The sequence below is a fragment of the Carlito syrichta genome, unplaced genomic scaffold (assembly GCF_000164805.1).
Source record: "Carlito syrichta isolate Samal-C Ts95f unplaced genomic scaffold, Tarsius_syrichta-2.0.1 Scaffold308803, whole genome shotgun sequence".
NCBI classification, from domain to species: Eukaryota; Metazoa; Chordata; class Mammalia; order Primates; family Tarsiidae; genus Carlito; species Carlito syrichta.
Window position 1 is genome coordinate 224982 of NW_007252899.1, and position 17015 is coordinate 241996.

Here is a 17015-nt window from a genome sequence, read left to right on the forward strand (position 1 = left end):
AAAAAAAAAAAAAAAAGAAAGAAACTGTCAACCTATTAAACAAAGACTATTTAAATCAACTATTTTATTTATTTATTTTTGAGTAGGAGTCTCACTCTGTCATCCAGACTGAGTGCAGTTGCAAGATCATGGCCACCGCAGCCACAACCTACTGGTCTCTGGCGATCTTTCTGCCTCAGTCTTCCAAGTAGCTGGAACTACAGGCATATGCCACCAAGCCTGGCTAATTTTTTGATTTACTGTAGAGACAATGTCTTGCCAAGTTGCCCAGGCTGATCTCAAACCTCTGGGCTCAGGTAACCTCTAGCTACCCACCACCTCCCAAAGTGCAAGGATTATAGGCATAAGCCACCACACCCGGCTAAATCAACTATTTTAACTATTAAGTAACTTTAGATCTAAAGAACTAAAATACAAGAATGATGTCTTGCCAAATAGAGAATATGAGTAAAGAAATAGAAATTATAAATAAGAATCAAATAGAAATTCTAAAGGTGAATATAAGTATAACTGAAGTGAAAAATGCACTAGAGGGGCTCAACAGAGGATTTGAGCAGGCGAAGAAACAGCAAACTTGAAATAAGTCAATTGAGATTATTCAGATTAAGAAACAGAAAGAAAAATAAAGAAAAAAATCAACGTATGGGAAGCCAAGGAAGGAAGATCACTAGAGCCCAGAAATCTGAGAATAGCCTGGGCAACACAGCAAGATCCTACCTCTTAAAAAAAAAAGTTTAAAAATTAGCTGAGTGTGGTGGTGCATGCCTGTAGTTCCAATTATTTCAGAGGCTAAGGTGAGAGGACTCAGCACAGGTGTTCAAGGTTACAGTGAGCTATGATCAAGCCACCAAACTCCATTCTGGGGTAATAGTACAAGAACTTGCCTCTAAATAAATCAATTAATTTGGCTGAGCATGGTGGCTCATGGCTGTAATTACAACACTTTGGGAGGCCAAGGTGGAAGGATTGCTTGAGCCCAGGAGTTCAAGACCACTGTAGGCCACAAAAGAAGACTCTGTCTCCACAAAAACATAAAAAAGTTAGCCAGGCATGGTGGCATGTCCCAGCTATTTGAAAGGCTGAAGCAGAAGGATCTCCTGAGCCCAGGAGATTGAGGTTGCAGTGAGCCACAATCATGCCACTGCACTCCATCCAGCCTGGGAGACAGAGTAAGACCCTGACTCAGAAAAAATAAAAAATTAACAACTGATTTTTCATGAAAAATTATGGAGGACAGAAAGCAATTAAATTAAACATTCAGAGAGCTAATAGAAAGACTGCCAACCAGGAATCCTATACTCAGCAAAACTATTATTTAAAAATAGATGAAGCCAGACGCCGTGGCTCATGCCTGTAATCCCAGTACTTTGGGAGGCAGAGGTGAGAGGACTGCCTGAGCCCAGGGGTTTGAGACCAGCCTGGGTACAACTTGATGAGGTCTCGTCTCTATAATAAATCAAAAACTTAGGGCTTTGTCCCCCTATCCCACCTTGGGGAGGTGAATCTTCATTCTTCCTTCTCTTTCTCTCTCTAAATTACTTTTTTTTTTTTGAGTTGGAGTCTCACTCTGTCGCCCAGACTGGAGTGCAGTGGCCGCTCCCAGCCACCGCACCCTCGACCTGCTGGGCTCCGGCGATCCTTCCACCTCAGCCTTCTGAGTACGCCGGAATTACAGGCATGCATTAGCATGCCCAGTTGATTTTTTGATTTTATTGTAGAGATGAAGTCTCGCTGCCCAGGCGGGTCTCGAACCCGCGGGCTCAGGCAATCCACTCACCTCAGCCTCCCAAAGGCACGGGATTACAGGCTGAGCCACCGAGCTCGACTTCTAAATTACTTTTAAATAAACTTTTCTTTCTTAAAAAAAAAATAAAAAAAAACAACTTAACTAGGCATGGTGGAACATACTTATAGTTCCAGCTACTTGGAAGGCTAAAGCAGAAGGATCACCTGAGCCCAGCAGGTCAAGGCTGTGGTGGCTATGAGCATGCCATTGCACTACAGCCTGGGCAACAGAGTGAGACTCTGATTCATATTAAATAAACAAACAAACAAAACAAACAAATAAATACATAAATAAAAATGAAGGAGAAATTAAGACATTCCCAGGTAAACAAAAAATGAAAGAATTTGTTAGTACACCTGCCCTACAAAGAATTACTAAAGGAGTACTTCAGGCTGAAATGTAAAAACTCTAGATGTAACTTGAATCCACATAGAGAAATAAAGTACACCTGTAAAGGTAACTACACAGGTAAGTACAAAAGGCAATCATCTGATGTCTGTACCTCTTTTTTTCTTCTTATCTAATTAGAAAAACAATAATTAAAAATCTGTGTTGCCAGGCTCGGTGGCTCAGCCTGTAATCCCATGCCTTTGGGAGGCTAAGGTGAGTGGATTGCCTGAGCCCGCGGGTTCGAGACCCATCTGGGCAGCGAGATCTCATCTCTACAATAAATCAAAAAATCAGCCGGGCGTGGTAGCACATGCCTGTAATTCCAACTACTTGGAAGGCTGAGGCAGAAGGATCGCTGGAGCCCAGCAGTTTGAGGCTGCAGTGGCCAGGAGCGGCCACTGCACTCCAGTCTAGGCGACAGAGTAAGACTCCAACTTAAAAAAAAAAAAAAAAAAATCTGTGTTGATGGACATACAAGGTATAAAGGCAATTTATATAACAATAACAACCTAAGAAGGGAGGAGAAAATGAAGCTAATTAGGGGCAAAGTTTCTATATACTACTGAGATTAAGTTGGTATTAGTTCATACCATATTGTTATAAGGCTGGGCAAAGTGGCTCATGCCTGTAATTTCAGCACTTTAGGTGGCCAAGGCAGGATGCTCACTTAGCCCCGGAGTTTGAGACCAGCCTGGACAACATAGTGACATTCTGTCTCTATTTCTTTTTTAAGTATTTATTTTTAAAAATCTATATTATATGGTTATACAATGTTCACTGTGATCCCCATGGTAACTACTATGAAAATAATTCAAAACATATATACAGAAAAAGAAATTACAAAGTAATTAAAATGCTATACTATACTAGAAAGTATCTACTTAACACAAAATAAAGGAGTGATAGAGAACTAAAGAAATAAACAAAGATACATATAATAAATAAACAGTAAGGTGAAAATAAGTCTCACTTTTTCTGTAATTGCATTAAACACTATGTATTAAATACTCTGATTAAAGGCAAAGATTGGCAGAAAAGATTTAAAAAATATGAGCCAGCTACATACTGTCTGCAAAAGACACACTCTACATTCAAAGACACAAACAGGCTGAAAGTAAAAAGTTGGAACAAGCTGGGCTCAGTGGCTCAGCCTGTAATCCTGCACCTTTGGGAGGCTGAGGTGAGTGGATTGCCTGAGCCCACGGGTTTGAGACCCGCCTGGGCAGGCGAGACCTCATTCTCTACAATAAATCAAAAAGTTAGCCGGGCGTGGTAGCGTGCGCCTGTAATTCCAGCTACTCGGAAGGCTGAGGCAGAAGGATCGCCGGAGCCCAGCAGGTCGAGGCTGCGGTGGCTGGGAGTGGCCACTGCACTCCAGTCTGGGCGAGAGTGAGACTCCAACTCAAAAAAAAAAAAAGAAAGTTGGAATAAGATACAGCATGCAATCAATAACCAAAAAAGACCTGAAATTACCATATGAATATCAGACAAAAAACTGTTATTATAAACAAAGGACATTTTATAATGATAAAAGGGTCGATTCATCAAAAAGGTCTGGCAATTACAAATGTATATGCAACAAAACAACTTCAAAATACATGAAGCAAAAACTGAGAGAACTGAAGGAAGAAACAGACAATTAAACAATAATAGTTCGAAACTTAAATGTCTCACTTTTAACAATTAAAAGCATAGCTAAATACAAGGTCAACAAGGAAGCAAAAGACTTGAATGACACTGTAAACTAACTAGACCTGACAGACACCTATAGCACACTCCATCTAATAAGAGAATACTCTGAAGTGCACATGGAACATTCTCCAGAATAGATCACATTAGGTCATAAAATAAGTCTCAATAAACTTAAAAAGATTAAAGTCATACAAACTATGTAATCTGACCACAATGAAATAAAATTAGAAATCAATTAACAGAAGGAAATTTGAGCCAGCCACAGTGGCTCATGCCTGAGATGGGATTAACACTTGAGCCAGAAGTTTGAAATAAGACTGAGCAACATAGCAAGACCCGATTTCTGAAAAAAAACTTTAAAAAAAAATTTTTTTTAATTTTTTTTTTTTTTTTTTTTTTTTTTTTTTTTTTGAGTTGGAGTCTCACTCGGTCGCCCAGATTGGAGTGCAGTGGTCGCTCCCAGCCACCATAGTCTCGCCTGCTGGGCTCCAGCGATCCTTCCGCCTCAGCCTTCCAAGTAGCCGGAATTACAGGCGCGCGCTACCACGCCCAGCTCATTTTGATTTATTGTAGAGATGAGGTCTCGCTGCCCAGGCGGGTCTTGAACCCGCGGACTCAGGCAATCCACTCACTTCAGCCTCCCAAAGGCACGGGATTACAGGCTGAGCCACCGAGCCCGGCAAAAAAAATTTTTTTTAAAGTAGCCAGGCTTGGTGATACATGCCTGTGGTCCTAGCTACTCAAGAGGCTAAGGTGGTGGGATCACTTGAGCCCATGTGTTTCCAGTTGCAACGAGCTATCAATGTGCCAGTGTACTCCAGTCTTGGCAACAGAGTAAGATTCTGTCTCTAGGCCAACCCCCTCAGGTGCCCTCCCACTCCCATTTTCTGTCCTCTCATTAAATTCTGCTTTAAAAAAAAAAGATTCTGTCTCAAAAAAAAGTTTTTAATTAAAGTTTAAATAAAATAATTTTTAAAAAATAACAGAAGGAAGCCGGGCTCAGTGGCTCAGCCTGTAATTCCGCGCCTTTGGGAGGCTGAGGTGAGTGGATTGCCTGAGTTCGCGGGTTCGAGACCCACCTGGGCAGGCGAGACCTCATCTCTACAAAAAATCAGCCAGGCGTGGTAGGGCATGCCTGTAATTCCGGCTACTTGGAAGGCTGAGGAGGAAGGATCGCCGGAGCCCAGCAGGTGGAGGCTGCGGTGGCCGGGAGCGGCCACTGCACTCCAGTCTGGGCGACAGAGTGAGACTCCAACTCAAAAATAAATAAATAAATAAATAACAGAAGGAAATTTGAGAAATGCCCAAATCCACGGAAATAAGACAAGACATTCTTATATAACCAAAGAAGAAATCGCAAGAGAAATTAGAGATGAGTGAAAAAATATATACAAGTGTTAGGTTAAAATTTCAGCATGACCTTCAAAATGTTAGGCCAGAGCCATGGGTGAGGGTGGGAGGTGTACCATCTGATGCCATGCAAAAGAGGCAAAGAATTGCACAGAAGTTAGATTGGAAAACAGTTTATTTAGAAAGTAAGTTAGAGAGAGAAGTAGGAGAGGGGGCCAAAGCTAAGAAAACATAGCAGCCATAGCTCAAAGAACACATGGGCTGGCAGTGCTTAACAAAACAATGACCAATGGCTGCTTGAGGTTGAGTGCTTTTAAACCTTCCCTTTGGTGTGGGGCATGTCAATAAGGTGACTGAGTAGTGGTCTTTATCAGGCAGGGGCAGGTAAGCACAGGTATTAAATGTCAGGTGATTGATGGCAGGCAGATGGGTGGGCTACTCACATGATTGTTGCCATGTTTATGGGATCTGCCATGAAGGTTATGAAGGGCTGATTAGGTTAATTGTTTACAAAACAAACTGAGAAGGGTCTGTAAAGCAATTATCAATAGCTATCTCTGAGAAACTGGTTCTGTCCTTGGCTAGTGATTAGAGGGTAAATTAAAGTGAACAGCTAGAAAAATATGACAAAGCTAAGCAATGTTAAAATGGCTGTTTAGGCTGGGCTAGGTGGCTCAGCCTGTAATCCCAGCATTTTGGGAGGCCGAGATGTGTGGATTGCCTGAGCTCACGGGTTCAAGACCAGCCTGGGCAACATGGTGAGGAGACCTTGCCTCTACCCTAAATCAAAAATTAGCCGGATGTAGTAGGGTGCACCTGTAGTTCCAGCTACTTGGGAAGGCTGAGGAGGAAGCCCAGTGGGTTGATGCTGCGGTGGCTGTGAATGTGTCACTGTACTTCAGCCTGGGTGACAGAGTAAGACTCCAACTCAAAAAAAGAAAAAAAAATTGGCTGCTCAATGGATATATTGACTCCATCTTATGTCCTTTCACACACACACACAGACACACACACATATATATACACACACTCCAAAACTTATGGAATTCAGTGAAAGCAGTGCTTATAGGAACACTTATAACCATAAATGCCAATATTTTTAAAAAAGAAAAATCTCAACTCAATAACCCTAGCCGTCTACCTTAAGAAATTAACAAAAAGAAGAAATTAAACACAAAGCAAGCAGAGGAAGGAAATAATAAAAGATTAGAGTAGAAGTAAGTGAAATAGAAAATAGGCCAGGCTCAGTGGCTCAGCCTGTAATCCCGCACTTTGGGAGGCCAAGGTGAGTGAATTGCCTGAGCCCACGGGTTCAAGACCCATCTGGGCAACTTGGCGAGACCTTATCTCTACAATAAATCAAAAAAATGAGCCAGGCGTGGTAGTGTGCACCTGTAGTTTCAGCTACTTGGAAGGCTGAGGTGGAAGGATTGCCGGAGCCCAGCAGGTCGAGGCTGCGGTGGCCGGGAACATGCCACAGCACTCTAGTCTGGGCGACAGAGTGAGACTCCAACTCAAAAAAAAAGAAACAGAAAATAGAGAAACAATAGGGAAAACCAATGGCATCAAAACTTTGTTCTTTGAAAACATGAACAAAATCAACAAACCTTTAACTAGACTGACCAGGAGACTCAAGTTACTAAACACAGAATGAAAGAAGGAACATTACTACTGACCTTAGAGAAATAAAAAGGATTATAAAACATTGTATGCCAAAAAATTAGAAAACTTCCACTACTGAATGACTAAAGAGGAAATTAAAAATGGGAATAGACCTATAACAAGTAAAGAAAGTGAACTTGTAATAATAATTAAAAAAAAACTTTTCCTGTGAGGTCAGGCTCCATGGCTCAAGCCTGTAAGCCCAGCAGTTTGGGAGCCTAGACAGGAGAATCTCTTGAGCCCAGGAATTCAAGACAAGCCTGGGCAACATAAAGAGACCCAGTATCTATTTTAAAAAGCAGAACAAAATTTTAAAAACTTCCCTTTTAGCCGGGCTCGGTGGCTCAGCCTGTAATTCCGCGCCTTTGGGAGGCTGAGGTGAGTGGATTGCCAGAGCCTGCAGGTTCGAGACCTGCCTGGGCAGCGAGACCTCATCTCTACAATAAATTAAAAAAAAAATCAGCTAGGCATGGTAGCACATGCCTGTAATTCCGGCTACTTGGAAAGCTGAGGTGGAAGGATCGCCGGAGCCCAGCAGATAGAGGCTGCGGTGGCCAGGAGCAGCCACTGCACTCCAGTCTGGGCGACAGAGTGAGACTCCAACTCAAAAAAAAAAAAACTTCCCTCTTGACATTTTGGGCTGGGTGATTAGGGAAAAAAACTTCCCACTTTATCCCAACTGATAGAAAGAAAATAAATAAATACATTTCCCACCAAAAAAATCCCAGGACCCAATGCATTACTGGCGAATTCTAACAAATGTTTAAAGGACCAATCTTTCATGAAATCTTCTAAACAACAGAAAAAGAAAGAACGCTTTCCTTTTTTGGGGGGGAAGAGTCTCACTGTGTTGCCCAGGCTACTGCAGCCTTGACATGCTGGGCTCAGGCAAATCTTCTGCCTGTCTTCCAAATAGCTGGAACTGCAGGCGCATGCCACCATGCTTAGCTAATTTTTTTTAAATTTATTACAGAGACGAAGTCTCGCCAAGCTGCCCAGGCTGGTCTTGAACCACTGGGTTCAGGCAATCCTCCCACCTCCGCCTCCCAAAATCCCCAAATGCTAGGATTACAGGCATAAGCCGCCACGCCTGGCAAGAACATTTTCAAACTCATTATTTGAGGTCAGTATTTCCCTGGTACCAAAATCAAAGGCATCATAAGACAATGACCAATATTCCTCATAAATATAGACACAAACAAAAATCCTCAGCTGGGCTCGGTGGCTCAGCCTGTAATCCCGCACTTTGGGAGGCTGAGATGAGTGGACTGCCTGAGCCCGCGGGTTCAAGACCTGCCTGGGCAACCTGGCGAGACCTCATCTCTACAATAAATCAAAAAAATTAGCCAGGCGTGGTAGCACATGCCTGTAGTTCCTCCTACTTGGAAGGCTGAGGTGGAAGGATCACTGGAGCCCAGCAGGTCGAGGCTGCAGTGACCAGGCCACTGCACTCCAGTCTGGGTGACAGAGTGAGACTCCAACTCAAAAAAAACCAAAAGGATTCTATACTATGACCAAGTAGGATTCATCCTCATTTGGCATAATATCCAAAAAATCAGGGCTGGGCGCAGAGGTTCAAGCCTATAATCCCAGCACTTTGGGAGACCGAGGCAGGAGGATCACTTCAGGCTAGGAGTTTGAGACCACCCTGGGCAACATAGTGAGACTCCACCTCTACAAAATAATTTTTAAAAAATTAAGCCGGGCTCGGTGGCTCAGCCTGTAATCCCGCGCCTTTGGGAGGCTGAGGTGAGTGGATGGACTGAGCCCGCGGGTTCAAGACCCACCTGGGCAGCAAAACCTCATCTCTACTATAAATCAAAAAATCAGCCAGGTGTGGTAGCGCATGCCTGTAATTCCGGCTACTTGGAAGGGTGAGGCGGAAGGATCACCAGAGCCCAGCAGGTCGAGGCTGCAGTGGCCGGGAAGCGGCCACTGCACTCCAGTCTGGGCGACAGAGTGAGACTCCAACTCAAAAAAATAAATAAATAAATTAGCCAGGTGTGGTGGCACCTGTCTTTAATCCCAGCTACTCAAGAGACTGAAGCAGGATCCCTTGAGCCCAGGAGTTCAACGCTGCAGTGACCCTATGATTGAACCACTGTACCCATTCTGAGCAATAGAGTGAGAACCTGTCTCAAATGATTATCTCAATAAATACAAGAAATTTTTGACAAAATCCAATGTTTATTCATGATAAAACCACTCAACAAACTAGGAATAGAGAGAAACTTCCTCAACATGACAAAAGCATCTATGAAAAACCCACAGCTAGCCAGGCTTGGTGGCTCAGCCTGTAATCCTGCACCTTTGGGAGGCTGAGGTGAATGGATTGTCTGAGCCTGCGGGTTCAAGACCTGCTTGGGAAGCAAGACCTCATTTCTACAATAAATCAAAAAAGTCAGCCGGGCGTGGTAGCGCATGCCTGTAATTCCGGCTACTTAGAAGGCTGAGGCGGAAGGATCGCTGGAGCCCAGCAGTTCGAGGCTGCGGTGGCCGGGAGCGGCCGCTGCACTCCAGTCTGGGCGACAGAGTGAGACTCCAACTCAAAAAAAAAGAAAAACCCACAGCTAACATCATACTAATGATGAAAAACTGAAAGTTTTCCCTTTAGACCAGGAACTAAGCCGGGCTCAGTGGCTCAGCCTGTAATCCCACACTTTGGGAGGCTGAGGTGAGTGGATCGCCTGAGCCCATGGGTTCAAGACCCACCTGGGCAACTTGGCGAGACCTCATCTCTACAATAAATAAAAAATTAGCCGGGAGTGGTCGCGCGCGCCTGTAGTTGCAGCTACTTGGAAGGCTGAGGCGGAAGGATTGCTGGAGCCCAGCAGGTCGAGGCTGCGGTGGCCGGGAGTGGCCACTGCACTCCAGTCTGGGCGACAGAGTGAGACTCCAACTCAAAAAAAAAAAAAAAAAAAAAAAAAAAGGAAGAAAAAGAACATCCAAGTCGCTGGTACTCCGGTGTTGGCCTGCAGAGTAACTGTGCATCCACTAGGGGGCACCAAACCACCCTGAGCCATGCCCAGTACTCTGTCCACAGTCACCTACTCAAGCCAATCAAGCACCTACCTGCCTGCCTGTCTGCTTTCTACAGAAGCCAGGTCTGAGTAGAAGGCCTAGGTCTCCTCTGACAGAGAACCCCTTGAGTTTTCTCTTTTATATTTTTTAATTTTGTTTTATTTCAATTAGAGACCCCTTTGTAAGCCATACTAACCCTCTCAGAGTATAGAGCACATCAAATGCTAAAACATTTTAGTTAGTATTTCCTCTGCTCCATACTCAAAGACTGCAGGACCTTGGAAGAAGGGCTCGGCCACATTTACTAGAAAAACCAAGTTTTGCCCTAATTGGAAGGGTCACATGCTAAAGTCATCACATAAATCCTTGGCCCTTAACTTACAAAGGGCTTGAAAACAACCCCAAGAATTCCCAAAGCATTAGATGACTGATGGAAGGTTTGAAGCCTGGCAGATCAGCTGTTTCCTGTGGCAGCTCTGCTCCCACTGCCTAGCTTCTGTGACCCCCCCCCCCATGCTCAGACTGATATCCAGGCTGTAATGAAGCACAGCTGTCTAGAAGGACACTGCGGGAAGAGCAATCACTCATCCATCCTGGTATATCACTCCACATGGCTCCCATGGATACAAGCCTGCTTTCTAAGGTTTCAGAAGAATGGTGCCTGTACAGGAAAAGAGAAGACCAAGGGGCAGTGAATATGTTCATGTAGACACTACTGCTTTTTCCTCAACTTTAGCAACCCCCAGAATCTTGCCGCAGAACAAGTTTGAGCTCAGGTGAGCTGATGGTTCTAAAGACCCGAAGCCCACCTCATCCAAGACACAAAACCAGCAGAATAGTGGAGGAGAGGACATAAGTGAATTTGAAAATAAAGGGCTAGCATTCAAAAGACTAATTCTTACTCTTACTAAAGGCACTGGATTAGGAAAAGAAGAGAGAAGAAACATAAACAGTCATCAGAGTATTGATAGAGACAGTATGCAAAGCTGGAGGAGAGAGGAAAGAGACATCATTTACTCTGTGCCTTAAAAGTGGGACAGCAGGGAAGAGGCTAGGGGCTTCATCCTGGAGTCAGTCATCTAGGAGGACCCTAATAGGTAAATATGCACCAAGCTCACATGTCCTTCTCTGTTACTATCCTGCGGGAGGGGATGGGTTACCACAAACAAAGAAAGGTTAGCAGCTGTCTAAATTCTCTGGAATTTGGTTTTTCTGGTCACCTATCTTATAGGCTCTGAGTCAATGATTCTTCATGGTCCCTTTTCCCATTCCCCTTCCAAATCAAAGAGATTTTCTGGAAGGTAAGGAGGCGACTGGCCAGGAAAGACTATACTTAACCCATAGCTGAGCACCAGGGGCCTGAGTGACCAGATGAATAAGGCTCAAGGTGCTACCACACATACCCCAGGGCCTGGCCCCTGGGATTTGTTCCTCCCTGCCCTAAGCATGTTCTAGCAGACTGGAAGACTTACAGATGTACACTAACATGCCATCTCACATTTCTCAAATGTGCTTACCTTTACTTTGACAAATGACGTAGGAGTCAGGTCTTTGGGTCTCTGTGGGAACCCTGGAACTTCCCATCTTATACTTTTTTTTTTTTTTTTTTGAGTTGGAGTCACACTCTGTTACCCAGGCTGGAGTGCAATGGCATGCTCATGGCCACCGTAGCCTCCACCTGCCGGGCTCAGGCGATCCTTCTGCCTCAGCCTTCCACGTAGCTGGAACTACAGGCATGTGCCACCATGCCCGGCTAATTTTTTTATTTATCGTAGAGATGAGGTCTCGCCAAGTTGCCCAAGTTAGTCTTGAACCCCTGGGTTCAGACAATCCTCTCACCGCCTACTCCCAAAGTGCTGGGATTACAGGTGTAAGACACTACACCTGACTCCACCTTATACCTTGAGACAACACATACCCACTTCCTTCCTCCCTCTCATTTCACCTTGCCAGCACCAGATACCTCTGCCCTGGAACCTCCCACCTGATACCTTGGGACAACACATAACCCTTTCCTTCCTCCCTCCACTTGACCTTGCCAGCACTCCAAATACCTCTCTGCCCCTGCCCTGCTGCAGGTACCAGCATACCAATCCCCAGCCATGGAGATGCTCCTTTCCTAAGATTTCTCAGTTTTCCTTTCCATAACACTGCAAACTAGCATCAGCATGCATACCCAGCCAGTAGGCAAACTTCCCAGTCTCCATGGGAACAGGATCAAAACTTCTTCATTTTCCTCAGGTCCCTACCCCACTCCCAGCACCCTCATTTCCAACAGATGACTGGCCTCCTACATCTCATAAAACAAGTCTCTCAGATATGACCTTCCATCACTTTTCCCTTCCTCCTTGGCCCATCTCAGAAGAAGGTACGTCCTCATCAAGATTCCCGTCCTCTGCAAGCCCTGGTCTTACCCATCATCACCCCAATCCCCAAATCTTCAGGCCTTTCCTCATTTCTAACTCCTCTTATTCTACAAACATGCAAGTTTTCTAGACAAAAAAAAAAAAAACCTTCATCATACTTCCTCTACCTTAGGCTACCTGTTCCCTGGCCCCTATAGGAATTAATATACATTCAGCATATGAATGAATGAACTCAGAGGTTAGGAAAAAGAGGAAAAGGACCAGATTCAGGCCATATAAACTGGATGAGATTGGTTCTGGTAGCTACAGGATTTTTCGGTAGTGGTAGATAATACTCGCCTGCTGCTCTGGAGAATATTAAGCCTTCAGACTCAGATTCAGCAAGGAAAAATTACTGCGAAAAATAAAATTACAGGAGTAGCTGATATTGGATAGTGATCAGGCCACCATACTCTAGTCTGGGCAACACAGCAAGACCCTATCTCTAAAGGAAAAAAGAAAACCACTGTAAAGAGAGAAGGGAGGATTTGAAAAGAATCTGAGTAAAATCTACTCATGTACTGGGTATGTATGTTGGGAGACAGGAATCAATAATAGAAGAGGTAAAAGAGTGAGATAAATAGGCAAATGAAAACCGAATATAGTGTAAGGGAAGACAATGGGGTCAAGTCTGTTAACTGTGTCAAATGACACAGACAAGTCCAGCTGCAAAAAGACCAAGCAGGTATTTGATCTGAAAATTAGGTGACTGGGTACGGTGGCTCACGCCTGTAATCCCAGCATTTTGGGAGGCAGAGGCGAGAAGGTTGCCTGAGTTCAGGGGTTCAAGACTAGCCTGGACAACTTGGCAAGATGTTATCTCTACAATAAATCAAAAAATTAACTGGGTGTGGTTCCATCTACTTGGAAGGCTGAGGTGGAAGGATCACCTGAGCCTAGCAGGTTGAGCCTGCAGTAGCTGTGAGTGTGCCACTGCACTCCAACCTGGGAGGCAGAGTGAGACTCCTACTCAAAAAAAAGAAAAGAAGCCGGGCTCGGTGGCTCAGCCTGTAATCCCGTGCTTTGGAGGCTGAGGTGAGTGGATTGCCTGAGCCCACGGGTTCAAGACCCGCCTGGCCAACTTGGCGAGGTCTCATCTCTACAATAAATCAAAAAATTAGCTGGGCGTGGTAGCGCGTGCCTGTAATTCCAGCTACTTGAAAGATCGCTGGAGCCCAGCAGGTCAAGGCTGTGGTGGCCGGGAGCAGCCACTGCACTCCAGTCTGGGCGACAAAGTGAGACTCCAACTCAAAAAGAAAAAAAAAGAAAAGAAAAGAAAATTAGGTGATTGGAGGACAGCTGTGGCATACAAGTGTGAACAGTTGTGGAATTAATAGCTTGAGGAATAAACAGTAGGTGAAGAAGTAGAAATGGGGCTGCTGACTCCCCTTGCAGGAATTTAAGAGGTTAAAGGAGGAAAGGAGTAATGACACAACAAGATGCTCATCTATCCACCTGGCCCAGGGTATCCCAGAATGCCTCCATGCTACCCAGGCACTTGAGCGTTAGCAGAGCTCACAGAACTCATCGATGTCATGTGGGCTCCTCTCCTCCAGCCTTCAGTGAACATCTGTAGAGTTCCCATTCTATCTCCCCAAACACGTGACTACTCCCAAACCCAAATGGGGAGTCTGCGCTTGTAGAAAAGCCCTCCCAAGAAAATCAGGAGGCCCTTACCTCACAGTAAACAATGTCTGCTCCATAATCCAGGGCCAGCAGTCGCATTGGAAGAGTTCCTACCCGAACCATCGGGGCTAAAATTAATTTGTTGTGGTAGCACAGAGAAAGGCTATTCACAATCATTCCTCCTCTGCTACAGCCTGAAGAAAGGGAAAACAAACATCAGAAATTCAAATGGAGAATATCTTTTCTGTTACCAAGGGCAAGCTTTCCTTCTTCCTTCTAACACAGTAGTAGTTGGTTTTCCTTTTCTCTTATCATAAAAAGTATACATGCACATTCATTCATCTAACAAATATTTACTTATTAAAAGCACCCAGTCTTTGTCAGTCATTGTCCTAGTCTCTTTATATTAGCAAACAAAACAGACAAAAATCCCAGATCTGGCAGTTTTCATTCTAGTGGGGAAACAAAGGCAAAAACAATAAGGCTTAATAAAGAAATAATGTAGTATGTTGAGAAACTGGTAGTGCTACAGAATTAAAAGAGAGCAGGGAGAAGGGAGGCTGAAAGTGCTGAGGTTATGGGAGCCCAACTCAGCAGGGAGGGATAAGGGTGAATGAGGGCATGACTGGTATGGTTTCTTGTCCAACCCCCAGCTCCTCCTCTAGACCACCAAGACTCCACAAGAACAGGACCATGGCTGCTCTGTTCACTACCAGATTTCTAGTACTGAGTCTAGCACATGGCCTTTAGTGGCTGCTTTGAAAGGCATGGCTAAACACTCACCTCTGTGGTGGCTGACAAGATGCCCTCAGGTAGACTGGATGGGCTGGGAACATTCTCTGACATGCCCTGCCTCCAAGAAGGCTCCTCTCAGAAAAACTAGGTAGCCTCTATGCCTTTCCCAGGTAGTACCACAACCACTCGCCCACTGTGAGGTCACACCTGGATCACCACATTAGTCAGTCACTCATTCTCAATCTCTTATACCATTCCTTTTAAGGGTTTGTTTCCTCTATTCCTCTCCATTTATTTCTTAGACAGTAACCTTAACTTCAGTTACATGTATGCAATATCCTCCCAACCTAAAAAAAGGCCTTAGAGAAAAATATCACTGAATATGTTGAGTTTATTCAGGAATCAGAAAAGAGATTACAATCCAGGATGCAAAGAATGACAAACCAAGCTGGACTCGGTGGCTCAGCCTGTAACCCCACACTTTGGGAGGCTGAGGTGAGTGGATTGCCTGAGCCCAGGGGTTCGAGACCCACCTGGGCAACTTGGCGAGACTTCATCTCTACAATAAATCAAAAAAGCAGCCGGGCGTGGTAGCACATGCCTGTAATCCCGGCTACTCGGAAGGCTGAGGAGGAAGGATCGCCGGAGCCCAGCAGGTCGAGGCTGCAGTGGCCAGGAGCGGCCACTGCACTCCAGTCTGGGCAACGGAGTGAGACTCCAACTCAAAAAAAAAAAAGAATGACAAACCACAAGTGCATCTGGGGAGGAAAGAGTAAAGGGAAGCTTTTTTTTGGCAAAAAGGGGAAGATTCACATAAGCTGCTTAGAAAGAGTTCCTTGGTTCCAGAGTCTCAAAGCCAAAGTTGTCTTCGATTCATTGGTGGAGATGCCATTACCAGGCAGGTGATCTTTTGAGAGGTTCTTTTTTTTCTTTCTTTTCTTTCTTGTTTTTTGAGTCAGAGTTTCACTCTGTCGCCCAGGTTGGAGTGCAGTGGCACAATCATGGCTACTGTGGCCTAAACGTACTGGGCTCAGGAGATCCTTCCGTCTCAGCCTGCCAAGCAGCTGGGACCAGAGGCATGCCACCCTTCCCAGTTAATTCTTTGATGTATTGTAGAGATGAGGTCTCCTGTCATGTTCCCCAGGCTGGTCTCAAACTCCTAGGCTCAGGCAATCCTCTCGCCTAGGACTTCCAAAGTACTGGGATTATAGGTGAGCCACTGCACCCAGCCTGAATTACTACAATTCCAAAGAATGCCTAGTGATAAACCTTGTAACAGAAATAGATGTATGCAAGACATGCAAAACATCCAAGCCATGAGAAGCAGGAGAGTCATGAAGGTAGTGAAGGGATTTCTTATGAGAGTTTTGGAAAGTACTTGGAAACAGTTCTTATCTCAGACATATAAGCATGAGCCCCCCTCTTTCATGTCTTCCTGGATCTATTTTGTTATTTCAAAAGTTATTTCATCCTGGCATCTGCAACTTTCACAATCCCATTAATAATAATGCTTTCAGATTAAATATAACACTATTCAGGGAAAGCAATGAGTGTAAAAAAACTGTACCATTCTCTTCCATGTCAATTTTCCCAAAGACCAACATCTTGCTTAAAAAGCAATTTCTTGGCCGGGCATAACAGCTCATGCCTGTAATTCCAGCACTTTTGCAGACCAAAGTGAGAGGATTGCCTGAGCTCAGGGGTTTGAGACCAGCCTGGGCAACTTGGCGAGACCTCATTTCTACAATAAATTAAAAAATTAGCTAGGCACGGTGGTGCACACCTGTAGTACCAGCTACTTGGAAGGCTGAGGTGGAAGGATTGCCTGAGTCCAGCAGGTCAAGAATGCAAAGGCCATGATAGGGCCACTGTACTCTAGCCTGGGTGACAGAGTGAGACTCCGACTCAAAAAAAAAAAAAAAAAAAGGAAGTTCTTTACAATACAAATTTAGAGTTAAAATGAAAATCAACTAGGATTAAATATTTAAAGAATTATCCAATTTCCCACTAAAAAAAATATGCAAATAAGAAAAAAAACAGGGCAACCCCCTCGGGTCCCTTCCCACTGTGGGAGCTTTTCTGTCCTCTTAATAAATCCTGCTTTCTCATTTTGTTTTGTTTTGTTTTGAGTTGGAGTCTCAATCTGTCACCCAGACTGGAGTGCAGTGGCCGCTCCCGGCCACCGCAGCCTCGACCTGCTGGGCTCCAGCGATCCTTCCGCCTCAGCCTTCCAAGTAGCTGGAACTACACGTGTGCGCTGCCACACCTGGCTAATTTTTTGATTTATTATAAAGATGAGGTCTCACTGCCCAGGCGGGTCTCGAACCCACGGGCTCAGGCAATCCACT

At 44.6% G+C, this 17015-nt stretch overlaps 1 protein-coding gene across 2 annotated transcripts in view; it reads right to left on the reverse strand.

The window, feature by feature from the left end:
• The window catches only part of DUS2 (dihydrouridine synthase 2), a 52556-nt gene that overhangs the window by 31409 nt on the left and 4132 nt on the right, over window positions 1-17015 (reverse strand). For both annotated transcript variants that reach the window (XM_008065740.1, XM_008065741.1), the window contains exon 2: window positions 13984-14126. In XM_008065740.1, the coding sequence (XP_008063931.1) occupies window positions 13984-14109 (126 nt within the window). In that variant the 5' untranslated portion in view covers window positions 14110-14126. The remainder of the gene's footprint in view (window positions 1-13983; window positions 14127-17015) is intronic.